The sequence below is a fragment of the Polypterus senegalus genome, chromosome 8 (genome assembly GCF_016835505.1).
Source record: "Polypterus senegalus isolate Bchr_013 chromosome 8, ASM1683550v1, whole genome shotgun sequence".
Lineage (NCBI taxonomy): Eukaryota > Metazoa > Chordata > Cladistia > Polypteriformes > Polypteridae > Polypterus > Polypterus senegalus.
This window is the reverse complement of record NC_053161.1, coordinates 156,274,757-156,301,106: the sequence shown is the minus strand read 5'-3', so window position 1 is coordinate 156,301,106 and position 26,350 is coordinate 156,274,757. Positions and strand designations below refer to the sequence as shown.

General features: G+C 40.9%; 1 protein-coding gene across 7 annotated transcripts in view; it reads left to right on the top strand.

Moving 5' to 3' along the window:
- LOC120533211 (zinc finger protein 124-like) overlaps nucleotides 1-25,350 on the top strand; it is a 31,147-nt gene extending 5,797 nt beyond the window's left edge. For 2 of the 7 annotated variants that reach the window (XM_039759986.1, XM_039759980.1), the window contains exons 2-8: nucleotides 1,906-2,439; nucleotides 13,037-16,125; nucleotides 17,583-17,903; nucleotides 23,335-23,379; nucleotides 23,469-23,532; nucleotides 23,621-24,724; nucleotides 24,832-25,350. In XM_039759986.1, coding sequence (XP_039615920.1) covers nucleotides 1,950-2,439; nucleotides 13,037-13,854 — 1,308 coding nt within the window. In that variant the 5' untranslated portion in view covers nucleotides 1,906-1,949 and the 3' untranslated portion in view covers nucleotides 13,855-16,125; nucleotides 17,583-17,903; nucleotides 23,335-23,379; ... (1 more) ...; nucleotides 23,621-24,724; nucleotides 24,832-25,350. The remainder of the gene's footprint in view (nucleotides 1-1,905; nucleotides 2,440-13,036; nucleotides 16,126-17,582; nucleotides 17,904-23,334; nucleotides 23,380-23,468; nucleotides 23,533-23,620; nucleotides 24,725-24,831) is intronic. The other 5 variants (XM_039759985.1, XM_039759984.1, XM_039759981.1 and 2 more) reach the window with 5 other exon arrangements.
- The last annotated feature ends 1,000 nt before the right edge of the window (nucleotides 25,351-26,350 follow it).

Here is a 26,350-nt window from a genome sequence, read left to right as displayed (position 1 = left end):
AAACATTCGTTGTGCATCGGACCCGGACAAATGTTCCTAACCAAAATAAAGATGGGAATCTCTACTGAGGGCTACAGTAATGCGCCATGACCACTAGAGGGCGCCCTATGCCCGGAAACGGCCCTGAGATGCGGACATATAAACACAACGGGCAGATAGGTACAGATTGAGCTTTATAGTACGGAAGCCGAGAGAGGACGTGCAATATCGTTATTTTTTAAAATTTGTTTCCTCGAGATAACTGAAAAAGGTTTATTGAGATCTCAATAAAACAAAAGGTCTTGTTTTCTCGAAATTATGAAATAATTGTATCTAACGTTTAATGTTTAGCTTATTGAAGCCACGTCCTGTTTGAAATGGCAGAAGAGCAGAACTGTATTGATCAGCGCGTCACATCTTTGTTCAATCGAGGGCTGACGCAGGCTGAAATATGTTTATGCCTTAGTTTAGAAAATAATGTAATTGTCCGTCATTTTAAGAAGACGGTTAGCAAGGCTTCAACTGTATAGGCGTCGCAATCTAAGCGAGCCTGATGCCAGGAGCAAAGGTTAAGTTTAATTTTCTCGAGATCGCGATAAAATTAGTATGTTATCTCGAGGAGATAATAAAAAAATAACGATATTGCACGTCCTCTCTCGGCTTCCGTACTTTAGAACAGAAACCAACACTTTATGACACCCTAACAGCATGGTGCCATGAGGATAGCTACATAGCCCTTATTTGCCTTTTAAAATTATTTGAATGAAAATGTAACGTTAATAACAAGTTGGTAAAATTTCAGGTAATTTTCTCTTGGGTGGGGGTCACAGACACGCCAGCAAAGGTCCCACAGCTGCATTCTGTACAGGACTGAGATATGGGCTGATGTATGAAAGATACAGTGAAGTGTTAAGGCTTGCATAATTTCAAAAGTAAATAATTACATTGTAAGGGATCTGCAGCTCTAAATTCATATAATGAAAAAGTTTTGGGGCTTTTAGTAGATTTACTGCTGTCCACAGACTGTATGTGGAGCAACGGAAAAGTGTATTATGGGCCATAGGGTTAACTCGGTGCGAAGTATAAGTTAGTTTGAACCAACAACACACTTTTGGGGCCATAAGTGGAGAGCCAATTTAGTTTAGGGTTCTGTATTATAAAGAGCAGCACATAAATGCATTAGAGAAAGTCCAGGCAAGAAGTGGTGTCGAACCCCAGGCCTGGTGGGCCGCAGTGGCTGCAGGTTTTCCTTCTAACCCTTTTCCTAATCAGTGACCAGTTTTCACTGCTAATTCAATTCTTTTTCCCTTCATTTTAATAGCCCCGTTTTTAAGGATTCAGTGCTCTGAATTAATTCTTTTCTTCATTAAATGGCAGCCAAACAGAAATGAGATGTGAAACGAGCCAACAGATGACCAGCTAAATTTCACTCCACTCACTTTCTTAATGAGAAGGCGATTCTTGCTGTTAATTAAACTCGTTATTTAATTCCTTGGCTTGTTGCTACTCTCATTCTGCCACAGCAGTTCATTTTCTGTTTTTTCTAAGGACACCATCAAAATGTTTTGGTGACCTGAGAGATCCACCTTACCGAGACCTTCACCTTTCTTTATTGTCAGGTATTGTGTGAGGATCACTGTTGAGCTGGTCAGATGGTGGCTTGTTTTATGTCTCCTTATTATTTGGCTGCTAATTAAGGAAAAACAATTAACAAAGGGGCCTGAGTCAAGTTATTAAAATTAAGGCAAAAGAAGTTAATCAGCAGCAAAAACGGGACAGTAATCAAGGAAAGGGTTAAAATGAAAACCTGCAGCCTCTGCGGCCCTCCAGGACCAGAGTTCGACACTCGAGAGGGTTAACTCAGATGTGTTCATTGCTTTCTCATGCAGCTCTAAACTACAATTTTCTACTTTGTTCTGTCTGCAGAGGAAGAAAAAGGAAAGTTCTGCTTCCAGTAGTTGATATACATCATGGAAGAGATGTGCCCAGTTAAACACGAGCCCCTTAGGTTTGGATATAAGTGTGAAGAGGCAGACACAGAAGAGGGGAGTAATAAGGAGAAAAAGGAAAATCGCACACGACACGTGGACCTTCACTTCAGGAATCCCTTGGAGAAAAGACGCGTGGACGTTAAGAAAGAGGACTGTGAATGGGAGTCTGCATGCCTTCCTCAAGAGTTATGCAGAATTAAGGAGGAGGATTGTGAAGCTGAGGTAACTGATATTACAGAAATCTTAGAGCCCACATCTCATAGCATTGACCTGCAGAAAAATGAAATTCTAAGTAATGTGAAAGAAGAAGACCTTAAACAGGAGTGCGTCTCCCAGTATGTGTGTCCAGAGGCGACTGGTTCAGGCCTCACTCTGAGCAGTCATCAGTCCATCCAAGTGAAGTCAGAATGTCTGCAGTCTGACATGAAGGGAACTGAGAGAGAATTGGGTTCACGTCCTTCAGGAGAAGGTAGGTGTCAAACTCAGTGTCGAGCTTGGGGCTGATGGGATACGCAACATGGGGGCTCTGCTGCTTTCCCACTGAACTTGGAAATTTAACATTCTGGTCTATTAATTCTGTGGTGAAAAAGTACAGATTGTTTAATTCATTTTAAAATGGTTAGTAACATAATAGCGATTTTTAAATTAAACAAGTTATTTTATACAGTACCAGCTTGATTTGTAGATTTTGTATTTTCCTAAAGTGCTTACCTTGACTGAGTAAAATGCTGTGTGTTCTGGAGTATAGCAATATTCATCAATTAATTACTGGACAGATGTTATCGGTTTCCATTTACAGATTTTTAAATCAGTTTCTGCCTTGTTCTCTGTGAATTTTAACAAGACTATATTTATTTGTGTACCTGTTCTGTATTTAGTAATTTGTAGAATCTGCACTTGCATTTTAATTGAGAATTGTTTACAGAGCTCGGCATCTGCGCTCAGTCTGAAGAACGCTATAGAAAAAAAAATAAGTCCTGTTGTATTAAAGTACACAATGGAGACTGCTGAGGAAAGTATGTCATGTGCAAGAACATCTCATCCCCCCCAATCCCCCAAGTGGAGTACTAGACACTTGGGTGACTTCCTTAGCAATGGGGCAATGGGGGAACCTGAAGTGAACTGTCAGAATTCACAACATGGATTCTGTCATTTCTAGCATGTCAGGTAACACTGGTGGTTTAATCATTCACAGATTTCTTAGTCTCCTTTGTATTTCTGTTCACAAAATCTTCTTCTTTCGGCTGCTCCTGTTAGGGGTCGCCACAGTGGATCATCTTCTTCCATATCTTTCTGTCCTCTGCATCTTGTTCTGTTACACCCATCACCTGCATGTCTTCTTTTACCACAGCCATAAACCTTCTCTTAGGCCTTCCTCTTTTCCTCTTACCTGGCAGCTCTATCTTTAACATCCTTCTCCCAATATACCCAGCATCTCTCATCTGCACATGTCCAAACCAACACAATCTCACTTCTCTGATTTTGTCTCTCAATCATCCAACTTGAGCTGATCCTCTAATGTACTCATTTCTAATCCTGTCCATCCTCGTCACAACCAGTGCAAATCTTAGCATCTTTAACTCTGCCACCTCCAGCTCTGTCTCCTGCTTTCTGGTCAGTGCCACCCTCTCCAACCCATATAACATAGCTGATCTCACTACCATCCTGTAGACCTTCCCTTTCACTCTTGGCTGATACCTGTCTGTCACAAATCACTCCTGACACTCATCTCCACCCATTCCACCCTGCCTGCACTCTTTTTCACCTTTCTTCCACAATCCCCATCTCTCTGTACTGTTGATCCCAAGTATTTAAACTCATCCACCTTTGCCAACTCTACTCCCTGCATCCTTACCATTCCACTGGCCTCCCTCTCATTTACACACATGTATTCTGTCTTGTTCCCATTGACCTTCATTCCTCTCCTCTCTAAGCATATCTCCACCTCTCCAGAGTCTCCGCAACCTGCTCCCTACTATCGCTACAGATCACAATGTCATCAGCAAATTCTGTCTAATCTTGTCTGTCAACCTGTCCATCACCATTGCAAATAAGAAAGGGCTCAGAGCCGATCCCTGATGTAATCCCACCTCCAAGTTGAATGCATCCATCACTCCTACCACAGATCTCACCACTGTCACACTTCCCTTGTACATATCCTGAACGACTCTTACATACTTCTCTGCCACTCCTGACTTCCTCATACAATACCACAGCTCCTCTTGAGGCACCCTGTCATATGCTTTCTCCAGGTCCACAAAATGCAACTCCTTCTGGCCTTCTCTAAACTTCTCCATCAACATCCTCAGAGCAAACATCGCATCTGTGGTGCTCTTTCTTGGCATGAAACCATCCTGCTGTTCACTAATCATCACCTCACTTCTTAACCTAGCTTCCACTACTCTTTCCCATAACTTCATGCTGTTGCTCATCAATTTTATTCCCCTCTAGTTATGGCAGTCCTGCACATCCCCCTTATTCTTAAATATCGGCACCAGTACACTTCTTCTCCACTCCTCAGGCATCCTCTCACTTTCCAAGATTTCATTAAACAATCTGGTTAAAAACTCCACTGCCATTTCTCCTAAACACCTCCATGCATCTACAGGTATGTCATGTGGACCAACAGGTTTTCCATTTTTCATCCTCTTCATAGCTGTCCTTACTTCCTCCTTGCTAATCCATTGCACTTCCTGATTCACTATCTCCACATCATCCAACCTCTTCTCTCTCTCATTCTCTTCATTCATATGCCTCTTAAAGTACTTGTTCCATCTGCTCAACACATTCTCCTGGCTTGTTAGTATGTTTCCATCTTTATCCTTTATCACCGTAACCTGCTGCACATCTTTCCCAGCTCAGTCCCTCAGGTCCTTTTCTCCCTCCTTAGTGTCCAACCTCTCATACAACTCGTCATACGTCTTTTCTTTAAACTTCGCCACCTCTCTCTTCACCTTGCGCCTTATCTCCTTGTACTCTTGTCTACTTTCTGCATCTCTCTGACTATCCCACTTCTTTGCCATCCTCTTCCTCTGTATACTCTCCTGTATTTCCTTATTCCACCACCAGGTTTCGTTTTCCTCCTTCCTCTTTCCAGATGTCACGCCAAGCACCCTTCTTGCTGTCACCCTTACTACATCTGCTGTAGTTTTCCAGCTGTCTGGTAACCCCTCACTACCACCCAGTGCCTGTCTCACCTCCTCCCTCAACCTTGCAGTCTTCCTTTTTCAACTTCCACCATTTGATCCTTGGCTCTGCCCTCACTCTCTTTCTCTCCAAAATCATCCTACAGACCACCTTCCTATGCTGCTTAACTACACTTTCCCCTGCCACCACTTTGCATTCTTCATTCTCCTTCAGATCAACTCTTCTGCATAGGAGGTACACTACCTGTGTGCATCTTCCTCCACTCTTGTACATAACCCTATGTTCCTCCCTCTTCTTAAAATACGTATTAACCCCAGCCATGTCCATCCTTTTGGCAAATCCACTATCCTCTGACCTTCTTCATTCCTCTCCTTGACACCATACCTACCCATCACCTCCTCATCTCCACTGTTCCCTTCACCAACATGCCCCTTGAAATCCGCTCTAATCACCACTTTCTGTCCCTTGGGTACACTGTTCATCACTTTCTCCAACTCACTCCAAAAATCTTCTTTCTCATCCATTGCACACCCAACTTGCGGTGCATGTGCACTAACAACATTCATCATCACACCTCCAATTTCCAGCTTCATAATCATTACTCTGCCTGACACTCTTTTCACCTTTAAAACACTCTTGACATAGTGTTCCTTCAGAATAACTCCTACCCCATTTCTCCTCCCATCCACACCATGATAGAACAATTTGAATCCACCTTCAATCCTCCTGGTCTTGCACCCCTTCCATTTAGTCTCTTGCACGCACAATTTATCAACCTTCCTTCTCTCCATCATATCTGCTAACTCTCTCCCCTTACCAGTCATACTGCTGACATTCAAAGTTCTTACCCTCAGTCCCACTCTCTTTACCCCCCACCCCTTTCCTCTGGACACATTCCCCCCTCTTCTTCACCTCCTTCGGCAAAATGACCCCTTTTATTGGCTAACCGAACAGATTACAATATGCAAGCTTTTGCGGCAGCTCAGGCCCCTTCTTCAGGTGTCATTTTGCTTGACTTCTCATTGCATCCATAATGGCTAACACGGTACAACACCCTACTACTCTGTTGACAAAGAAAAGGAGTCACTAGTTGAGCTCCTTTAGTGATGGATAAAAATGTTTTATTGCACAATGTGAAAGATGCCTGGACACAGTCAGACACAGAGACAGCCAGATGCAAAGCACATACTATTTATTTTCTTTTATGCAACACACAGTACACGAGCCACCACTATATCTCAGCTCACAGTCCTTTCTTTTCTTTTCTTTCGGTCTGCCACCTCCACTCCTGTCTCGCAAGCTCTGTCCACTACCACCTGACTCCGGCTCCCCAAGTGGAGTGAGGCGGCCCCCTTTATACTGCACCTGGAAGTGCTCCAGGTGCTTCCTAATTAACATCCGGTAGCAGTTCCTGCTGTGGTGGAAGTGCTGTATGCCAAGGCACCGGAGCTGACCAGGCGCCCCCTGGTGGTGGCCTCGGACCCCCACAGGGTTCAGCTTCCCAGCTCCGTATCTGTGGCCTGGATGCTATCCAGGGGTTCTGCCCTCTTGCGCCCCAGGAACGATATTGCCCCTCTCCTGGTCCTTTCCTTCTCCAGGTGTCCCGGTGTGGCAAGGTCCCTGGTCGTCTGCAACAACTTATAAAACTAACAAATAAAGCAGAAACTGAAAAAATATTTTGTCAGGCATTAGAGTTTTATTTTCCCTCAAGAACAGTTGAAAATGTCCATGTTTTCCATGAACCTTCTGCTCAGACATCCAACCAAAGCCTTTGTGTTTTTTATTTGTATTTCAACCTCCTCGCATTAGTATGAGAGTGACTGCACTGAGGTGAAGGCAAGGAATGAGGAGCATTAATAATTTTTGATTTACTTTAGCTTTAACTGTAGAATTAAAGAAATATTCAAATTCAGTTTATTCTTGTTAAGTGTGCTTTTAACTTGTGAACTCCAAGCACTGTGTAATAAGTGTAAGTATAGTATTAGGGAGAGTAAATTAATCAAACACAGAACATAATGATGAAACAAATATACAGTATATATAATCATCCATCAAATCTACAAAGGGAAGAAATGCGTCACGTATCTTAAAAAACTTTTATATTCCTAAGCTTTCAACTCCTTTCAGGAGTCATCATCAGAAGAAACGATTAGACTTACAGGAACCCAAGGCTCTTGTGACTCCAGATAGGAGTCGAAAGGTTTGGAATAAAAAACTGTTTTAATGTACGTGATGCATTTCCTCCTCTTGTGGATTTCCAGCTGCAAATATGCAAAGCGTATCACAGACCTTCACTTCCAATCATCCTTCAATATTCATACACAAACATATTGAGGATGATTTGAAATCTGCTGGCCCAGGTCAACCACATTCTGAAAAAGGGTCATGGAAAAATGGAACTAGAAACAGATCTTTTATCTCATATGACGTTCAGAGTATCTAAATTAGTATTAAAAATTTGTCTCTCTATCATTTTTAAAAGCTAGTCTTAATAAGCATTAAGAAGACTGTGTGTCAATTCTTCTTCTTCTTCTTCTTCTTTCGGCTGCTCCCGTTAGGGGTTGCCACAGTGGATCATTTTCTTCCATATCTTTCTGTCCTCATCATCTTGCTCTGTCATTTTCGTCACCTTCATGTCCTCTCTTATCACATCCATAAACCTTCTCTTAGGCCTTCTTTTCCTCTTGCCTGGCAGCTCTATCCTTAGCATCCTTCTCCCAATATAAATGGACAGAATGTGTATAAGATGTGCTTCATGAGTAAATGGGGTCGGATTTTAATAGAATCCTTTTTGCTGTGTTCATCTAACAATTGCTTCTTTTTTTGTTAAGTTGTTATCTGCAAACAGACCTATACAATAAACTAAAGACTTTATGGAGAAGTCAATTCAAACGAGAAGACAATGGGCCCCAGCACAGGTGCAGCATGTACTGTCACACAACATGAAGCTGCAATGCAGGATACAGTGCTTGTATAAAGGATGCTACTAAAATTATACATTACACATATATTATGCTCCATTTTTATTGGTAGGAGGATTATGGAAGGACCGCCACTTTCTTGGGAAAGTAAAAACATACCCATTAAAGGCAGTTTAGACGAATATATTCTTATGCGGTTTTCCTCCCATATCCAAATGTGTGTCTGAGGTAAATTAGCAATGCTAAGTTGGTCCCACATGGATGAGTGCCTGATTTATTGGGCATCTATTACTGTGTCTATTATACCTGCCTCACCCCCTCCAACTTGTATTTTTTTAACTTGCACTGCGCTTTTATTGCTCTTTAAATAATATTGTTTTTATCAGTATGCTGCTGCTGGAGAATGTGAAAATCCCCCTGGGATTAAGAAAGTAGTCTGTCTGTCTGTCTATCTACAGTGGTGTGAAAAACGATTTGCCCCCTTCCTGATTTCTTATTCTTTTGCATGTTTGTCACACAAAATGTTTCTGATCATCAAACACATTTAACCATTAGTCAAATATAACACAAGTAAACACAAAATGCAGTTTTTAAATGATGGTTTTTATTATTTAGGGAGAAAAAATCCAAACCTACATGGCCCTGTGTGAAAAAGTAATTGCCCCCTGAACCTAATAACTGGTTGGGCCACCCTTAGCAGCAATAACTGCAATCAAGCGTTAGCGATAACTTGCAATGAGTCTTTTACAGCGCTCTGGAGGAATTTTGGCCCACTCATCTTTGCAGAATTGTTGTAATTCAGCTTTATTTGAGGGTTTTCTAGCATGAACCGCCTTTTTAAGGTCATGCCATAGCACCTCAATTGGATTCAGGTCAGGACTTTGACTAGGCCACTCCAAAGTCTTCATTTTGTTTTCTTCAGCCATTCAGAGGTGGATTTGCTGGTGTGTTTTGGGTCATTGTCCTGTTGCAGCACCCAAGATCGCTTCAGCTTGAGTTGACGAACAGATGGCGGACATTCTCCTTCAGGATTTTTGGTAGACAGTAGAATTCATGGTTCCGTCTATCACAGCAAGCCTTCCAGGTCCTGAAGCAGCAAAACAACCCCAGACCATCACACTACCAGCACCATATTTTACTGTTGGTATGATGTTCTTTTTTGAAATGCTGTGTTCTTTTTCGCCAGATGTAGGGACATTTGCCTTCCAAAAAGTTCAACTTTTGTCTCATCAGTCCACAAGGTATTTTCCCAAAAGTCTTGGCAATCATTGAGATGTTTCTTAGCAAAATTGAGACGAGCCCTAATGTTCTTGCTTAACAGTGGTTTGCGTCTTGGAAATCTGCCATGCAGGCCGTTTTTGCCCAGTCTCTTTCTTATGGTGGAGTCGTGAACACTGACCTTAATTGAGGCAAGTGAGGCCTGCAGTTCTTTAGACGTTGTCCTGGGGTCTTTTGTGACCTCTCGGATGAGTCGTCTCTGCGCTCTTGGGGTAGTTTTGGTCGGCCGGCCACTCCTGGGAAGGTTCACCACTGTTCCATGTTTTTGCCATTTGTGTATAATGGCTCTCACTGTGGTTTGCTGGAGTCCCAAAGCTTTAGAAATGGCTTGATAACCTTTACCAGACTGACAGATCTCAATTACTTCTGTTCTCATTTGTTCCTGAATTTCTTTGGATCTTGGCATGATGTCCAGCTTTTGAGGTGCTTTTGGTCTACTTCTCTGTGTCAGGCAGCTCCTATTTAAGTGATTTCTTGATTGAAACAGGTGTGGCAGTAATCAGGCCTGGGGGTGGCTACGGAAATTGAACTCAGGTGTGATACACCACAGTTTGGTTATTTTTTAACAAGGGGGGAATTACTTTTTCACACAGGGCCATGTAGGTTTGGATTTTTTTTCTCCCTAAATAATAAAACCATCATTTAAAAACTGCATTTTGTGTTTACTTGTGTTATATTTGACTAATGGTTAAATGTGTTTGATGATCAGAAACATTTTGTGTGACAAACATGCAAAAGAATAAGAAATCAGGAAGGGGGCAAATAGTTTTTCACACCACTGTATGTCTTCATTATCTCATAGAGAGGACTGTTAATTTGATTTTCCTCCATTTACGCTCAGCTCTCTGGCATTTCTTTCTTTAGTTAGACGCTCTCAGAGTCTTCCAAGATATTTTAGTTTTGGCGGATTTTTTTTTTAACAATTTTTCAAAGGGAGCACACTGTCAGCTGCAGCCCACACTTTAGCATTCACATTTTCTACCTTACAAGTTACATTGTTAGCTGGATCAGATTAAATAAACTTTCTTAGTCCTAAGGGAGAAGTCAAGTCAAATGACACCTTTTATTGGCTAACTAAAAAGATTACAATATACAGGCTTTCAAGGCATCTCAGGGCCCTTCTTCAGACAAGATGTAATACAGAAACTGGAGTTCCCTGTGTTTATATACACACTCGGACAAAGAACCACACTGGAATACCTTTAAGCGAGACATCTTAAATGCAAAAAATTAATAGACCCTCCAGGCTAAGATTATTATAAGTGGGTATGGTTGGATTCCTTATCATGATGCCTTTCGGGATAAGATTTTCCTTTTTGCTTTTCATTAATGTACCGGGTCTTCAGTTCCCTGTAGTAGCGATACATTTCGGTGTCTTGTATGTCTGTACTACTAGGTTGTTATACCAAGTTAGCCATTTTGAATGTAGTGAAAAGTTAAACAAGATGACCCCTTTAATTGGGTAACTAGAAAGATTACAATATGCGAGCTTTCGAGGCAACTCAGGCCTTCTCTTCAGGCAGTTTGTAATTGATTACATTTTGTAATTTGTAATTGATTAATTAATTGTAATTTCCCCTTGGGATTTGTGAATTTCCCCTTGGGATTAATAAAGTATCTATCTATCTATCTATCTATCTATCTATCTATCTATCTATCTATCTATCTATCTATCTATCCATCCATCCATCCATCCTGAAGAAGGGGCCTGAGTTGCCTCGAAAGCTTGCATATTGTAATCTTTTTAGTTAGTTAGCCAATAACAGGGGTCATTTTGTTTGGCTTTTCTCTTAAAGGTAAAAGTAAAGTCTTCTTGTATGGGACCTTTTACGTAATACATGAACCTACCCCTTTAATAGTATGACATGGAATCCACACACTTTAGTATTGCACTTACTTGGTAGCCGTGGCAGCGAACAAGCAAAAGCATCAGGGTGAATCAAAAACTCTACTGTTTGGTTCAAGAAAGGTGAATACTTAGCTATGGAGTCTGTGGAAGACGAGCCTTAGTGAATTCATGCTTCATGTCTACAAGAAATGTTACTTTTCAGACCAGGGCTGTGAAGTCGGTAGATAAATCCTTCAACTCCGACTCCTTCGTTTCCGGTGCTTCTGACTACGACTACCCAACTCCGACTCCTCTGTATTTAATATGCTAATGTATTTTCCGTGTTAATTGAAGGAAGGCCACGTACACGCCATTTAACCACAGAACTACTGGCTAGGAAGCTGACTCTCTAGCGTATTGGCTAGTTTAAACAAAAGACAAGAACACACATCAGGCCATGGCACACGCCTCCACCTACATCATTACACTTGTGTACACTCAAATGAACTTTTTAAACACATTATATCTGAAATAAAATGAAAACACTTTTTGTAGTGTACCATAATCTAGATTACAATATGTGAATGTCAGGTTCTATAATAGCTCGGGTGAACTGCACACAAGTAGTAACACAACTATGCACTGGGCTTTATTCTTACATCAGAGAAGTACATAATTATTACTATTGTTTGTGAAATTGGACATTTGAACGTACTGTATTTTTTTTCATTACAATTTAAATTTATTAGGAGTCGGAGGTGGTACATTTTTGCCGACTCTGACCCTGACTCCAGGTACCCCAAATTGACTTCGACTCCACAGCCCTGATTCAGACATTTAATTCTATTAATTTTATCTCAAGATGCCATGGTGACGCAGTTCGGGTCACATGTTTTGCCACAGTAATCAGTGCGACGAAGTTGGCAAATGTTTTTCTAGCTGTCAGGAGCACTTCAAAGACCATTGTATTCTTACAATCCACTTCACACTAGTCCATTTTCCTCCTTTCCGATTGACTTCAGTGAATTTCGACAAGTCCAGTGATGTTCCTGAACATTTTCATGATTTCAACAGACTCGAGCTGAAGCAAATTCAACAGAGTTTGCTCCTCACTAGTCTGCATATTACTTACCAAAATACGTAGTACTTGATTCAGTTTCTTGTAGTGAGAAGTTGTAGTAGATAAAGCAAAATGTATCAAGTTTAATGGCTTAAGGTGCAGTCTTGCTCTTTTGCTTACTTTTGCCAGATAATTCCCATAACTTGACCAAGCATTTATTTAAGTTGAAAGGACATAACCCGTTCGGCCCTGGATTCTCTGATTTTATGGGAAAACTTATTGTGTGAGATATTCTACCTTTGGGGTGTCTAGGAAGCTCAAAAATAATAATAAAAAAAATATCTCTATTATTACACAATAGCTTCCAAATACTTCCATCATCATGAGAAAATAAAATTGAAAGTGGAGCTACTTACTATTTGGTGCGCACAGTCTGGAAGCGTCCATTTTCACTTCAGTGTTTCGCAGACTGTATGCCAGTCTCTCCAGTCTGCACTAACAGTAGCACACCTGTGCTTTACAAAAACGGCTGCATATTTATGTACAAATAGATTTCAGGGCCGAAAGGTTTTTAATGTCAAGGGTTGGTTTTCATCTTGTTTGGCTATCTGTCCGACATTAATTATGTCTTTAACTGAAAAAGGTAATGAGGACAGAGGTGTCTCCAACATCTCAATGATTTTCAGGCGAAGTGTTGCTTGCCATTAATGATGATCAAATTAACATATGAAGCAATAAGATTTAATCTGTTACTAATAAAATGAGAAGATTGGATTGTCATTCTAAACTAAATAATCGCTTTTTGTCAAATCTCTTTGACACATTTCTGCAGGTTCTCAGGACAATGATTGCATCAGACTATCATCACTTCCTCAGTCGTCGTTACAGTGCAAAGTACGGCAGAGTAAAAAAGTGAAGACATTGACAGCTGAATCAAGAACTTTAACACTGGCCACTTTGCAGTATAATTCTGTGCCTACTGTCACACAAATAAAAACTGACACAGTAAAAGTTGAACAGCAGCAGAGTGAAGATGATCAGCAGAACTGTACAAGACTGAATCTCTACCCCTGTTCTGAATGTGGGAAACAGTTCTCCTACAAAAGCCAACTTAAGGTCCATACAAGAATTCACACTGGAGAGAAGCCATATCGCTGCCCTATATGTGGCAAACGATTCTACACCACTAGCAGTCGTCAGTTACACATAAGAACTCACACTGGAGAGAAGCCATATTCCTGCTCTGACTGTGGCAAACTGTTTTCTCAATACAGTGGTCTTCAGATCCACAGAAGAAGTCACACTGGAGAGAAACCATACTGCTGTTCTGAATGTGGTAAACAGTTTTCTGCCAGTGGCAGTCTTTATAAACATGCAAGAATTCACACTGGAGAGAAGCCATATTGTTGCTCTGAATGTGGTAGACACTTCACTAACAGTGGAGCTCTCCGGATCCATACAAGAACTCACACTGGAGAGAAGCCATATTGCTGTTCAGAATGTGGTAAAACGTTTGCTAGAAGTGGAACACTTCAGAACCACACTAGAATTCATACTGGAGAAAAGCCATATTTCTGCTCTGAATGTGGCAAACAATTCTCCATGAGTAGCAGTCTTAAGAAGCACACAAGAACTCACAATGGAGAATAGACAATCCCAGGATGACTCATTTCACCACTCCTGCTCTGCCTAACATTAAAATTCACTAAGCACTCTTCTCCGTAACTTCAGCCAAGGATTTGATAACGGGCACCCGAAATCAGCCAATCCCATAGACTGCCACACAGATCCTGTTTTGTTGATGATTTGAAGCTATTCAGACCCAGTAACCAGAATAGCTTCACTTGGTAAAGAAATTCTCACAAGACATCCAGATGACATTCAGGCTGGGTAAGTGTGCCAAGGCAAACCAGTAACAGCAAAAACAACAAATTGGATGAGGAACATACAGGGTGGGGCATAAAGATCTCCCACATTTTGAAGGGGTATAAAAAATTGTATATATTTCTGAAAACTACATAAAAACCATTTTGTTTTAATGGGTTTTAAAAATATCAGACAAATGGCGGTCATTGTTCCTTGTTTACGGCTCCACTGATATGGAAGTGAGCCTCATCGCTACTCAGAAGAACAGCTGCAGCAGGAACTCGTTCAAGAATTTCCACGCTTAGGGCTCTGTGGTGGGCATGATCTCTCTCACTTATTTTTTAAGAATACAGTTTGAAATCGGCCTCCTAAAATGGCGACTTGATATCCCTAGTACCATGGGTGGAATGAGTGGAACGCCTTGGCAATGGCTGAATGGATGCTCTTACTGCTTCCACATTTTCTGGCATTGTGACGGTCCTTGGTCTGCCAGGGGATTTGCTTTTCAGTGTGGACCCAGTTGCTCAAAGATCAGAAATCCATAGCAAAATCGTTTTCCGATCCGGTACAAATGCATTTTGACCGAGCACGAAGCGTGTACAGAATGTTCTGTCTGCGTCACTATCACAGAACAGTTGTTCTCGTACTACACTTGATGTTCACCAGTCCAGCTCATGATGGGGACTGAAAATGGCAGAGCCTACTGTATCTTACCCAATGAGACCTACCCCACCTCTCCACCCCCACTGCAGCTCACACGGTTCTCCCGCAAAATGGGGAAGATCTTTATGCCCCTCCCTGTATTATCAGAAATCTCAGCCTAGAAGAGACCTACAAATATCTGGGGGTAACTGAAGGTACAGACCATCACATACTTCAACATGAAGCCAAGAAACCAAAAGCAACATCAATTATTAAGTTTGCCAAACATTCAGAAGAAACAAAGCCACCACACCATGTGCACAGACAGCAGCAGTGCTAGACAGTGAAAGCAAGAATACCAAAGAATTGACAAACAGAAGAGGAAGAGCAACTGGAAAGACCACAAATATAGTGAAAAATATGCAGACCTCCTGCTCCAGCTCCATGTAGAACAAGAGCTGACCCATGGCTGGCTTACAAGGAGCGAGTTAAATTCAAGGAGATCTGAGATGAGCCAGATGGAGAATAAAAATCACTGAGACTGAGGTGAAAATAAAAGTCCAGACTCATCCAGACGCCCTCCCAATTACCTTCACTCCATATGAATTACAGAAGGAAGCATTCTTAGGCACAATGTGAGTACAACGCCGAGCCCTGGCAGCAAAGCTATGAACAGAAGCAGTGCAAAAATCAATCCAACAAAACACTTCCAAGAGTTGAGAGTACGGTTCAACCCTTGCCCTGAAAGTAAGCAAACTAAACCATTGTTGGGAGATTAACCCCTGAGAGAAGTCAAAAACAGCTGGACAAAGCCTGGATGATTGACATTTCAGTGACAAAATGACTAGTCAGTTGTGGAATAAAACCACCAAAACTGTGCTAAGATGTGGATTAACTAACAGGACTTGTCAAACAAATCTTCCAGATCGGTCTAGACTCCTACCAATGGCCATCACCCCATACAATCTGCAAAAGGAGGCATTAATGAGAATAGTCCTGGTGTTACACTGAGCCACGGGAGACAGTTTCAGAATTTAACAATAGCAGTGTTACAAAAATCATGTTATGTTATTCACTCCGGACCTGATAGTAAGCACCAAGCCATGAGAAACTAACCCAAGAAGAACCTTTTCAATGGTGCGATTGAAAAAAAAAAAACAGCAAATGGCTTCATCGGAGCCTAGCTGTCCTGCCCGTTACCACCATCCTCTATGAACTACAGACGTCGGCACTACTGGGCACCATGCGGATGCCGAGCCGAGCCGAGCCTCTGTGGCAAATTTAAAATGCATCACTGCAACAAAACAAATCAGAACTTCTAAGGAAAAAAACTCCAAATTTCAAACCTAGTACGAATGTATTAAAAGCATTTCTTTTTAAATTACTGTGTTAGAATCAAAGACGGAAATTCTGGTAAAACCTTCTATTTTCTATTATATTTGTAATTTTTTCCATTACAGGATGTTTCTACTAAAGTTTCTCTCTTGTCATGTTCTTGTTTTCATGTTTATTTCACTTATTAATCGTAAACGGGCATTTTTGTAACGTTTTAACACTGATTTTGATGGAAGTAGCAATATAGGGTGGTCCAGATCTAATTATGCAATTTTTATTACGCTATAACTTAAGTTTATTACATAGAAAATCACCCGAAAAATCCCGGACCATCAAGAAGTGTGCGAACTGACAACATGAAGAATCGTCTTCGTGCCGAACTGGAATTGTCCCCACATAAATCAAAGTCATCCAGACAATCTGGACGTGCTTAATTAGATCTGAACCACCCTGTACATTAAATATGTTTAATTTTATTGATCATTTACATTTTTATTCCTGTGAGTGGATGTGTAGGTAGAGACCTCAGTGCACTGTTTTGCCCAGGGGCCATCTAATGCTGTTAAGACGGCACTGCAGGATGCAAACCTCTCATGATCACCAAAAACAGGAAAGCCAATCTAGAATTCACAGAGAAGTACAAAGATGAGCCTGGAGGGTTCTAGAGCACTTTTAGGTACAGATGAGGTAAAGATTAACCTTTACTAGAGGGATAGGAAGGGAAAAGAGAGGGTCTGCAGATGCACACCCTAGCACATCAGTCCATCTGAGGAGCATGGAGGAGTCTGCACAATGGCTTGGACATGCATAGCAGGTACTGGAGTTAGCTGACTTGGTGTTAGTGATGGTGGCAGCAGCAGGATGAATTCTGATATGCACAGAAACATCTTCACAAATCCAAACATGTCCTCCAAATTCCTTGGATGATGGTTCATAAAAGAGCAAGACAACAAACTGAACCATACTGCCCAGCCCTAACCAAGGAGTTCATCAGAAAGAAATTGTGGAAACTTCACAGAAACCAACAGTGAACCTACTGAAGAGGTGAAGTCCAAAAAGTCCCCAAACATGTGCCCACCGAACGAGGCTGCCAGAATGGGGTGGCAGAGCAGGCCAGATGAAGTCATCAGGAGTCTGGTGATGGGGTCACTGCATGTAAGGGGCATGCGACCAAATACAAACTGGAACCAACGTTACTTTTGTCTCGGTGCTTCTGCTCAGCTAAAATTCTGGGCCTGAGCACAGATGATGTCCACAATATTGTTTATGGTGCACGTAAACGTTACTCAGAAATAAAAGCTGACATTCTGTACTTAGGTCTCATATTCATCTTTTCAGCCAGAACAATATTTAACAGAGATGATCCATATTACCTCATTGTTGCAATTGTTTTCTCCTCTGTGTAGGGCTTTAATGATAAGCTAAGCTGAAGTAACACTTTTATAAGTAGAAATGAAGTATTTCAGTATACATTGTTCTAATTGGTTTAATTCATTAATTTATTTGTATTGTTGTTTTATTATCTATATCTTCAGCTGTGTGATAGCTCTACAGTGCTGGGACAGGCACTGAGATGGACTAAAAGTGCTGCCTGAAAGCTACACCACAACAAAAGATGATTTTATACTAAGCTGACATTAAAGAATGGATGAGCACAGGCGGCTTTGGCAGCAGACCCCAACTAAATGAAGCAGCGGTGCTTGGGTTACCGGCGCTCTCTAGCACCCAACCAGTCTCAGTGTGACCGAGGGGCTCTCAGTTGGACGGTTATGGAGGGCCACAATTCACGAGTCCCAGTGTGGAGCAGCATAGCAGTGTGTCCAGGGTGTAGCCGCTGAGGTCTTCGCAATGCCTGGGTACGGTAACACATTTCCTAACTTTAAACTAATAGTATTTTAGAACAAGAAACCAATCCATATTGAATATTGTCAGCGTTTTCTTCTGGGAGAGCCCAAGAAATACTTTCTCACAGACTGAAATGGCACATCAGAGCACAGAAAAAGCAATAAAAAAGGAGAAACAACAGTGCATCAAACTAATAAGTAGAAATATGAATTATAAGTGAAATAATATTTCATAAGCTGGCTGTGCATGTGAGTACAAAGCTTACTCTATACAAAGACTGGAGTGGCGTACTAAACAATACGATTAAACTTCACTGCTGCCTACATTTTGATTATATCCTTGGTGTACACACTATGGAAGGCTTTGAAATACCTCGGTATACGTCCTTAATCCGTTCCAGATCCTTTGACTTATACAAAACAGGACGTATACCAAACTAATTTTTCCCATAAGAAATAAAGGGAAAAAAATCCTATTGTTATTGGCATATTATACATTGATGGGGTTGTATAAAATAATGAACAAATAATTTATGAAGGGAGTGACTTTGGCTTCACACATGAGACCACAGCACACCATTACAAATATTTTAGAACCTTGAGGATGTTTTACTGCTGTGCCGTTATGAATTATTTACACAGCTCTTCCAAAATAGCTTAGTGAAAACTATCCATTCATCCATTTTCCAACCCGCTGAATCCGAACACACGGTCACGGGGGTCTGCTGGAGCCAATCCCAGCCAGCACAGGGCACAAGGCAGGAACCAATCCCGGGCAGGGTGCCAACCCACCGCAGGACACACACCCACACACCAAGCACACACTAGGGCCAATTTAGAATCACCAATCCACCTAACCTGCATGTCTTTGGACTGTGGGAGGAAACCCACGCAGACACGGGGAGAACATGCAAACTCCACGCAGGGGCAGCGCTACCACTGCGCCACTGTGCCACCTAGTGAAAACTATTAGGATCAAATTTTTTAAAGAAGAATAGTTCAAATGGGCAGCAGTCATCACTAGGTAACAGAAATAACAGAGTAAATAAGGAACAGTCCTGCTAAAATGCTAATTTTGGGAGATTTGGGCTGAGGTTCAAACTGAGTGAACTGAACATATGAACAAAGATATAAAAAAGAACATTAAAATTTTTGAAAACTGGGACTGAACAGTTGAACAAAGATCAAGAACAACGAACTTGAACTCAGATGGCAGAGGCTTGGCAGTGACTGGTGCAGTGGGCACGGAGGGCAGAGACTGGGTGGCGACCAGTGCCGTGGGCACAGAGGGCAGAGACTGGGTGGCGACTAGTGCCGTGGGCACGGAGGACAGAGACTGGGTGGTGACTGGTGCTCTTCCCTCCATGCGCACAGCACTGGTCACCACCCAGTCTCTGTCCTCTGTGCCCTTGGTTCTTATATGTCTGTGCAGGTTTGTTTTTGACCCTGCTGTAACGGATATTTTCATATTACAAATTCTGCACTTAGCTTTGCAGTCCCCAGTATCACTGAAATGCAGACAGATACTGCTTCTTTTTCGGCTTTATCTCATTTCTTCACTCTTATTTTTTTCTTCACGATGCGCTTGCATTTAAATCTGGCTCCTCGTCTGTCGCAGCAACAGGTACACAGAGCGACAGTGTTGCTCTGTGTACCTGGCTTGTACCAACACTCGCTGTCTTCGGAGCGTCTGTCCCCCTTCCTTCCTTCACATAATGGTACGATCCTATTCCGATAAGTCGTTCGTGAACGAGCCGGCATTATGAGCCAATGTTCTGTGTGCCCATATAAATACAGTCCCGCCCCTGCCAAATGGATTTTCAGCAAGCTTCGGCTCTTCTCGGTGGGCTTCGGCTCCTCTCGTTCGCTTCAAAGCATCGGCTCTTAGAGCCGGCTCGTTCGCGAGCGACACATCACTACTGCAGCCTGCAATACCTAGGAATTTAGACACGGAACGCCCTTCATATCACAGAACGCCCTCTGATGTCAGTTTCAAGACGTCATCATTGTTTTTGTCGGAGTCCGGAGGAATGGTGGACTTAGAATAAATCTTTCTGAAAGCTTTTCGAGGAAAGAAGTGTAGTTTGTGTTGGAAATTAGGATGGCAGTGAGTTTGTTGCAAGTTGTACTAGTATTAGGTAATATTATACTTTACTGCTAGGGTACAACTTATACCACAGTGTAATAAAGATGTTGAATCAACTTTCAGGTTCCGTGCAGTACTAAGCGCTCTAAGAAAGTATTAACAGTTAAACAACAAACAGGATGGTTTGTGTAGCTAATTGTTACAGGGCTAATCCGAATACTCGATTCTGAGTAGTAAATCGACGGATTCAGCAGTCAATAATTTTTTATAACAATTGTTATAATATGCAATTGACCGTTGTTGAGTATAATTAACCATAGCGCAGTGTAACGGACTGTAATCAAATATAAGTGACTGTGATTAAGTACTTATAATTGCCAGAATATCATTCATCATTTGTCCTGTATATCACGTATATGCAAGTTAATCAGAAGCAAAACCAGTAACCAGTAACCTGGTATTTTAGATACCAAAATATATTTCAGAAAGACAACACAGAGAGATTGAGCCATTATAAGGTAATGTTCCACAGAAAGCTTGTGGTTTGCATAATTTTCTAAGACAAACACAGTTAATAGTGGATATACTGGTTTTTCAATTATAGTAATGTTGGTAGTCTGAAGTTTGAATATACTTGGGTCACTTTAGATGATCTTTTTTCATAGTTCTGTATATATATTTACAGTACATATAAGTAGCTACAAACAAAGGGCAAGTGTGAATGCAATATTCAATTTCCTTCAGTTCAAGAAAGTTCAAATTAGATTGTAGACAATAATGAGGAAAAGAACGGCCAGGATAGAATCATGTTGTTATTATTATTATTATTATTATTATTATTTATTTATTTTATAAAGTTCTTTCAATGATAGTACAGTTTGTTTGAACTCTTAAATCAATATTAAATGTTTCATGCCCACCTCTCCTGCATTCTTCAAAAATACTGCTTTTGAAGATTTTTTTCAATTGAAATAAAGTGAAGTGATTGTCCTCGTGCATGTTTGTCAGTTTTAAGAACTTTATATCTATTTAATATTCACCAGAGACACATAAGTATATTGAAGACCACAGAGGAACCTCCAGTTGTGTTTGGTGCTCAGGAGTTTGCTTGTCTGTTTTGCTATAAAAGATCAGATTCTGCAGGCCTCATCAGCCACTTACAGAGCCACAGCAGGACAGTAGTTGTTCATGGAGGGATGTGAAGAGCTCTAGAATATATCTTATAACTTGTAAAATTTGATTAATTGACACTTTTAATACACTATAATGCAGCTAGATATTCACCTTAACAACATGATTTTATTTGACAAAATAGTATACTGTGTACTTTTTAACCTTTTGAAAAGCTAGCTTTGAATAATTTAAGATTAATTAATTCATGACTGCGTATTAACAATTTTCTCTTTTAAAATATTTTGTAGAATATGACAAAGATCATATTACAAATACTTTAATTTTTCAGAATGTAAGTGTGGAATTACATTTCCTACAATTGACAGGCAACATATACTATATTTTCATACAATTTTAAAAGCATCATTGACAGAATCTTTAATTAGTTTGTTCTGTTTAAAAGAATAATAGGACAGGATTTGCTTGTTTTACCTCTATTAAATTTAAGGATTATCTGAATTTCTTTCATTAAGTTTTAAATGTTTAGCAAAATAATTCTGAATATTAACCGTTTTTTTCTTTGTACTGTTTCAGGTTTTAAAATATACAAGTGTTCACTGAACTGCCAGGGATTAGGCCACTGCCATTGCTGTTATTGTCAGAAAACAGTAGTTCATAAAGATCAGTTCCTCAGGCACTTGTCAGATTGTGGCAAAGGTCCTAAAGTGCTCCCTCTGCCCTCCATGCCCATGGCACCAGTCACCACCCAGCCTCTTCCCTCCATACCCACAGCACTGGTCACCACCCAGTCTCTGTCCTCTGTGCCCACGGCACCGGTCGCCATCCAGCCTCTTCCCTCCATGCCCACAGCACTGGTCACCACCCAGTCTCTGTCCTCTGTGCCCTTGGCACCGGTCGCCACCCAGTCTCTGCCCTCCATGCCCACTGCACCAGTCACTGCCCAGCCTCTGCCATCTGAGTTCAAGTTTGTTGTTCTTGATCTTTGTTCAACTGTTCAGTCCCAGTTTTCAAAAGTTTTAATGTTCTTTTTTATATCTTTGTTCATATGTTCAGTTCACTCAGTTTGAACCTCAGCCCAAATCTCCCAAAATTAGCATTTTAGCAGGACTGTTCCTTATTTACTCTGTTATTTCTGTTACCTAGTGATGACTGCTGCCCATTTGAACTATTCTTCTTTAAAAAATTTGATCCTAATAGTTTTCACTAGGCGGCACGGTGGCGCAGTGGTAGCGCTGCCCCTGCGTGGAGTTTGCATGTTCTCCCCCTGTCTGCGTGGGTTTCCTCCGGGCGCTCCAGTTTCCTCCCACAGTCCAAAGACATGCAGGTTAGGTGGACTGGTGATTCTAAATTGGCCCTAGTGTCTGCTTGGTGTGTTTGTGTGTGTCCTGCGGTGGGTTGGCACCCTGCCCGGGATTGGTTCCTGCCTTGTGCCCTGTGTTGGCTGGGATTGGCTCCAGCAGACCCCCGTGACCGTGTGTTCGGATTCAGCGGGTTGGAAAATGGATGAATGGATAGTTTTCACTAAGCTATTTTGGAAGAGCTGTGTAAATAACTTGTAATGGCGCAGCAGTAAAACATCCTCAAGGTTCTAAAATATTTGTAATGGTGTGCTGTGGTCTCATGTGTGAAGCCAAAGTCACTCCCTTCATAAATTATTTGTTCATTTAAAAGTTGCTAGAGATTATATGATCTGATGTTCACTATTTCTCTACCTGTTCTATTACTAATAATTCTACTCTTGTAATCTGAAATGAATATCATTGTCATAAAAAGTGATGAAAGGCTCCAGCTACATTTTGGTTAAGTAATTCTTTATTCTGTGTGATAAAATTATTAATTGCCACATTTTCAGAATTAAATATTATTAATCCAGTTCTACAATGATATTCCATCTGCAAAGTTCATATCAACTTTGTTTTAATATATATTAATATAATATAAATCAATTTTGACAAAACAAATTTTATCTGTAGGAAAATTGCCTCTAAAATAATGGCAGGTAGCTGGAAAGAACCACAGAAGAAGGGAATGTAAATATAAATGTGTGTTGCTAGTATAAGACAAAAAACACACACAGATATCTCCTTTACTAATCTCTTCTTCATATGATCGAATCTACACACACAGACTGACAGCCTGGACTGCTCAGGGTAAGCTGTGGACACTCTGCCAGTAGTAAGATGTAAATGTTGATTTCAAATAATAACTTGCTTTTTTATTTAGTATGCTCTCTACATCGCCACTGGAAGAGCATTTGATTTCAGTCAGGTCAGTGGTTTAAGTGTAATATTTGTTTGAATATTGTGATCTTTTTTATTCATAGAATTTATTGTAATTTCCCAATTTACATTTTTTAGGAAGACATGCCAAAAATTAGAAGATGGTGGTGTCTTCTCTTACTTCGCAAAGCCAGCATTAAAGGTGTGTAACTTTTCAAGTTTTTTTTAAGGTAAGATCAGTTATAAGAATTTGTCAGCTTACAGTATTTCTAAATTTTTTTATCTTCCAGCCAAGACTTCGGTCTTCACTTTCCACACGAGAAGAAGGACATTCTGTGCCCCATGGGCAGTGCTTCGTAATTATCAGTTGAAAAGCTTTCTGACACTAATTTTAAATATTAGAACTTCACAAAAAGACTTTGACCAACTGGTCACACAGCAGGTCTCCAGTGAGGCTGTCAGTAACTTGTGTCTCTCGTCAGCCCTGTGGTGTGTCAGTGGCGTTATGGGGGCAGAGAATGGTGGTCTTAAAAATGAGTGTTTTGTGTGCTTGTGCTCTAACTGATTTATTAAATGGCAATTATTTCTGCTTCCAGCAATTCCAGACAGGATAGGAAAGAGTAAGGACTTCTCTCCCCCACCCTTCTTTTCCATTACTAAAGAATATGAAAATGTTGACTGAATTATTTATGCCAGTGCAATCTTATTAAGCATATTTATGGTTACATTTAGTTGTTAGCAAATTGTAACTCACAAAGGCACAGTCCTGTCATTCAGGTATGTAGTGAAATGATTCTTATGGCACAGCCAATGCCTTAAAGGTGATGACTTTCTTTTTCCTTTTCAATATCATTCAGAAATCAACCAGTCCAGAATGGAGTGATTGTTTGCTTCAGGTAAACACTTTCCATTATGTATCACTTTTTAGATGTAGCATTTCTATTGTAATATGTTTGGGTGAATGTTTCAGCAGTTTTTAAAGCATGCTTACTAAACTGGGAACAATTAAATGACATATTATTTGAAATGATGATATTTGGCCTTCACAAGTGACAATGCTGTGGTAATTGGACTCTTTGTCTTTCAGGGACTCACTTCAGTACAATTCCAGTAGACGTTCAGATTGAACTGAAATGGGTCTTACAGCAATGTATTAGTAAATAAAAATGAATGCTTTTTTCACTACAGAGCACTTAGTCATTTTGAATTATTTGTGCACTTTCTGAATGGTTTCTAACTGGACATGACATTCCCTTGAAGATGAACTGCTACGGTTGTACACTGGAGTTTATTTTTTTCTTTTTCACTCCACCTCATGCCTACAGGCAGTAAAGACAAAAAGCGAGAGAAAACAATCGAGCTAAGCATTCCTATGACATGCTGTGGTCATATTGGTGGGTTCATTTCATAAGCCAATTTGATTGTTCTTTGGGTAAAAGTGGAGTTAATATATTGATATTCCTAATAAAGTACTATTTTTTTTTCTTTTTCATAAAAAAAGTCTTCATTGATCCAAAACATCCTAACTGCTTGTGACTGGCTGGATGCCAACAAAGACCAACTTGTTGGGATAGTCCTCCGGCCAAGAATTCTGGAAATGGACGAGGATGAAGTTACATACACAATTAAAAAATAAGAACAAAGGGGAGACGATGAAGAGACTGAAGAAGTCCTGTCCACCTTCTTATTTACTTTTGAATGCCTGAAGGACATGAACTTTTTTCTTGATGAGATACGGGTTAAAAAAAATATTCCCATCAGTTGCTGCTGTTCGACGAATTAGATTTTTGTGTTTTATTTTTTTTCATGTGGAAAAAACCTACCGTGATGTCATTTTGTTCAGTGGATTTGATCAGTGATTCACTGTAAAGAAAAGTGGGGATGGACTGGCTTTCTGACCTGCTTCAATAGTTCATTGTCTACTGAAATGACCAATGTAATGGATGGAGGACACAGATGGATGTCCCAACTGGGATTGTGTGCTTTATTTCTTTAAAATAAATTCATATTTGAACCTGGATCTTATGTGTGTGTGTGTGGTTGTGTGAAGGGTTTGGGTGCTAAAATGCCCCCCGCAGATTACACTCCCCTATGTGGTAATTATAACAGTGTGTTTTGATACATCACTTTAATTTTCAAAACCTATACTGTTGGCTTGCAAGTTCAAGAAGGGAGTCTAATTAAAAGCAAAAATTAGTTGGGGGAAAAAATGTACAGCCCCTGGGACTGAATATGGGAACTACTGTATGAAACAATGCCATGTATATATATATACACACTGCTCAAAAGAATTAAAGGAACACTTTTTAATCAGAGTATAGCATAAAGCCAATGAAACTTATGGGATATTAATCTGGTCAGTTAAGTAGCAGAGGGGGTTGTTAATCAGTTTCAGCTGCTGTGGTGTTAATGAAATTAACAACAGATGCACTAGAGGGGCAACAATGAGATGACCCCCAAAACAGGAATGGTTTAACAGGTGGAGGCCACTCACATTTTTCCCTCCTCATCTTTTCTGACTGTTTCTTGACTAGTTTTGCATTTGGCTACAGTCAGTGTCACTACTGGTAGCATGAGGCGATACCTGGACCCTACAGAGGTTGCACAGGTAGTCCAACTTCTCCAGGATGGGACATCAATACGTGTCATTGCCAGAAGGTTTGCTGTGTCTCCCTGCACAGTCTCAAGGGCATGGAGGAGATTCTAGGAGACAAGCAGTTACTCTAGGAGAGCTGGAGAGGGCCATAGAAGGTCCATAACCCATCAGCAGGACCAGTATCTGCTCCTTTGGGCAAGGAGGAACAGGATGAGCACTGCCAGAGCCCTACAAAATGACCTCCAGCAGGCCACTGGTGTGAATGTCTCTGACCAAACAACCAGAAAGACTTCATGAGGGTGACCCAAGGGCCCCATGTCCTCTAATGGGCCCTGAGCTCACTGCCCAGCAGCATGCAGCTCGATTGGCATTCGCCATAGAATACAGAATTGGCAGATGCACCACTGGTGCCCTGTGCTTTTTA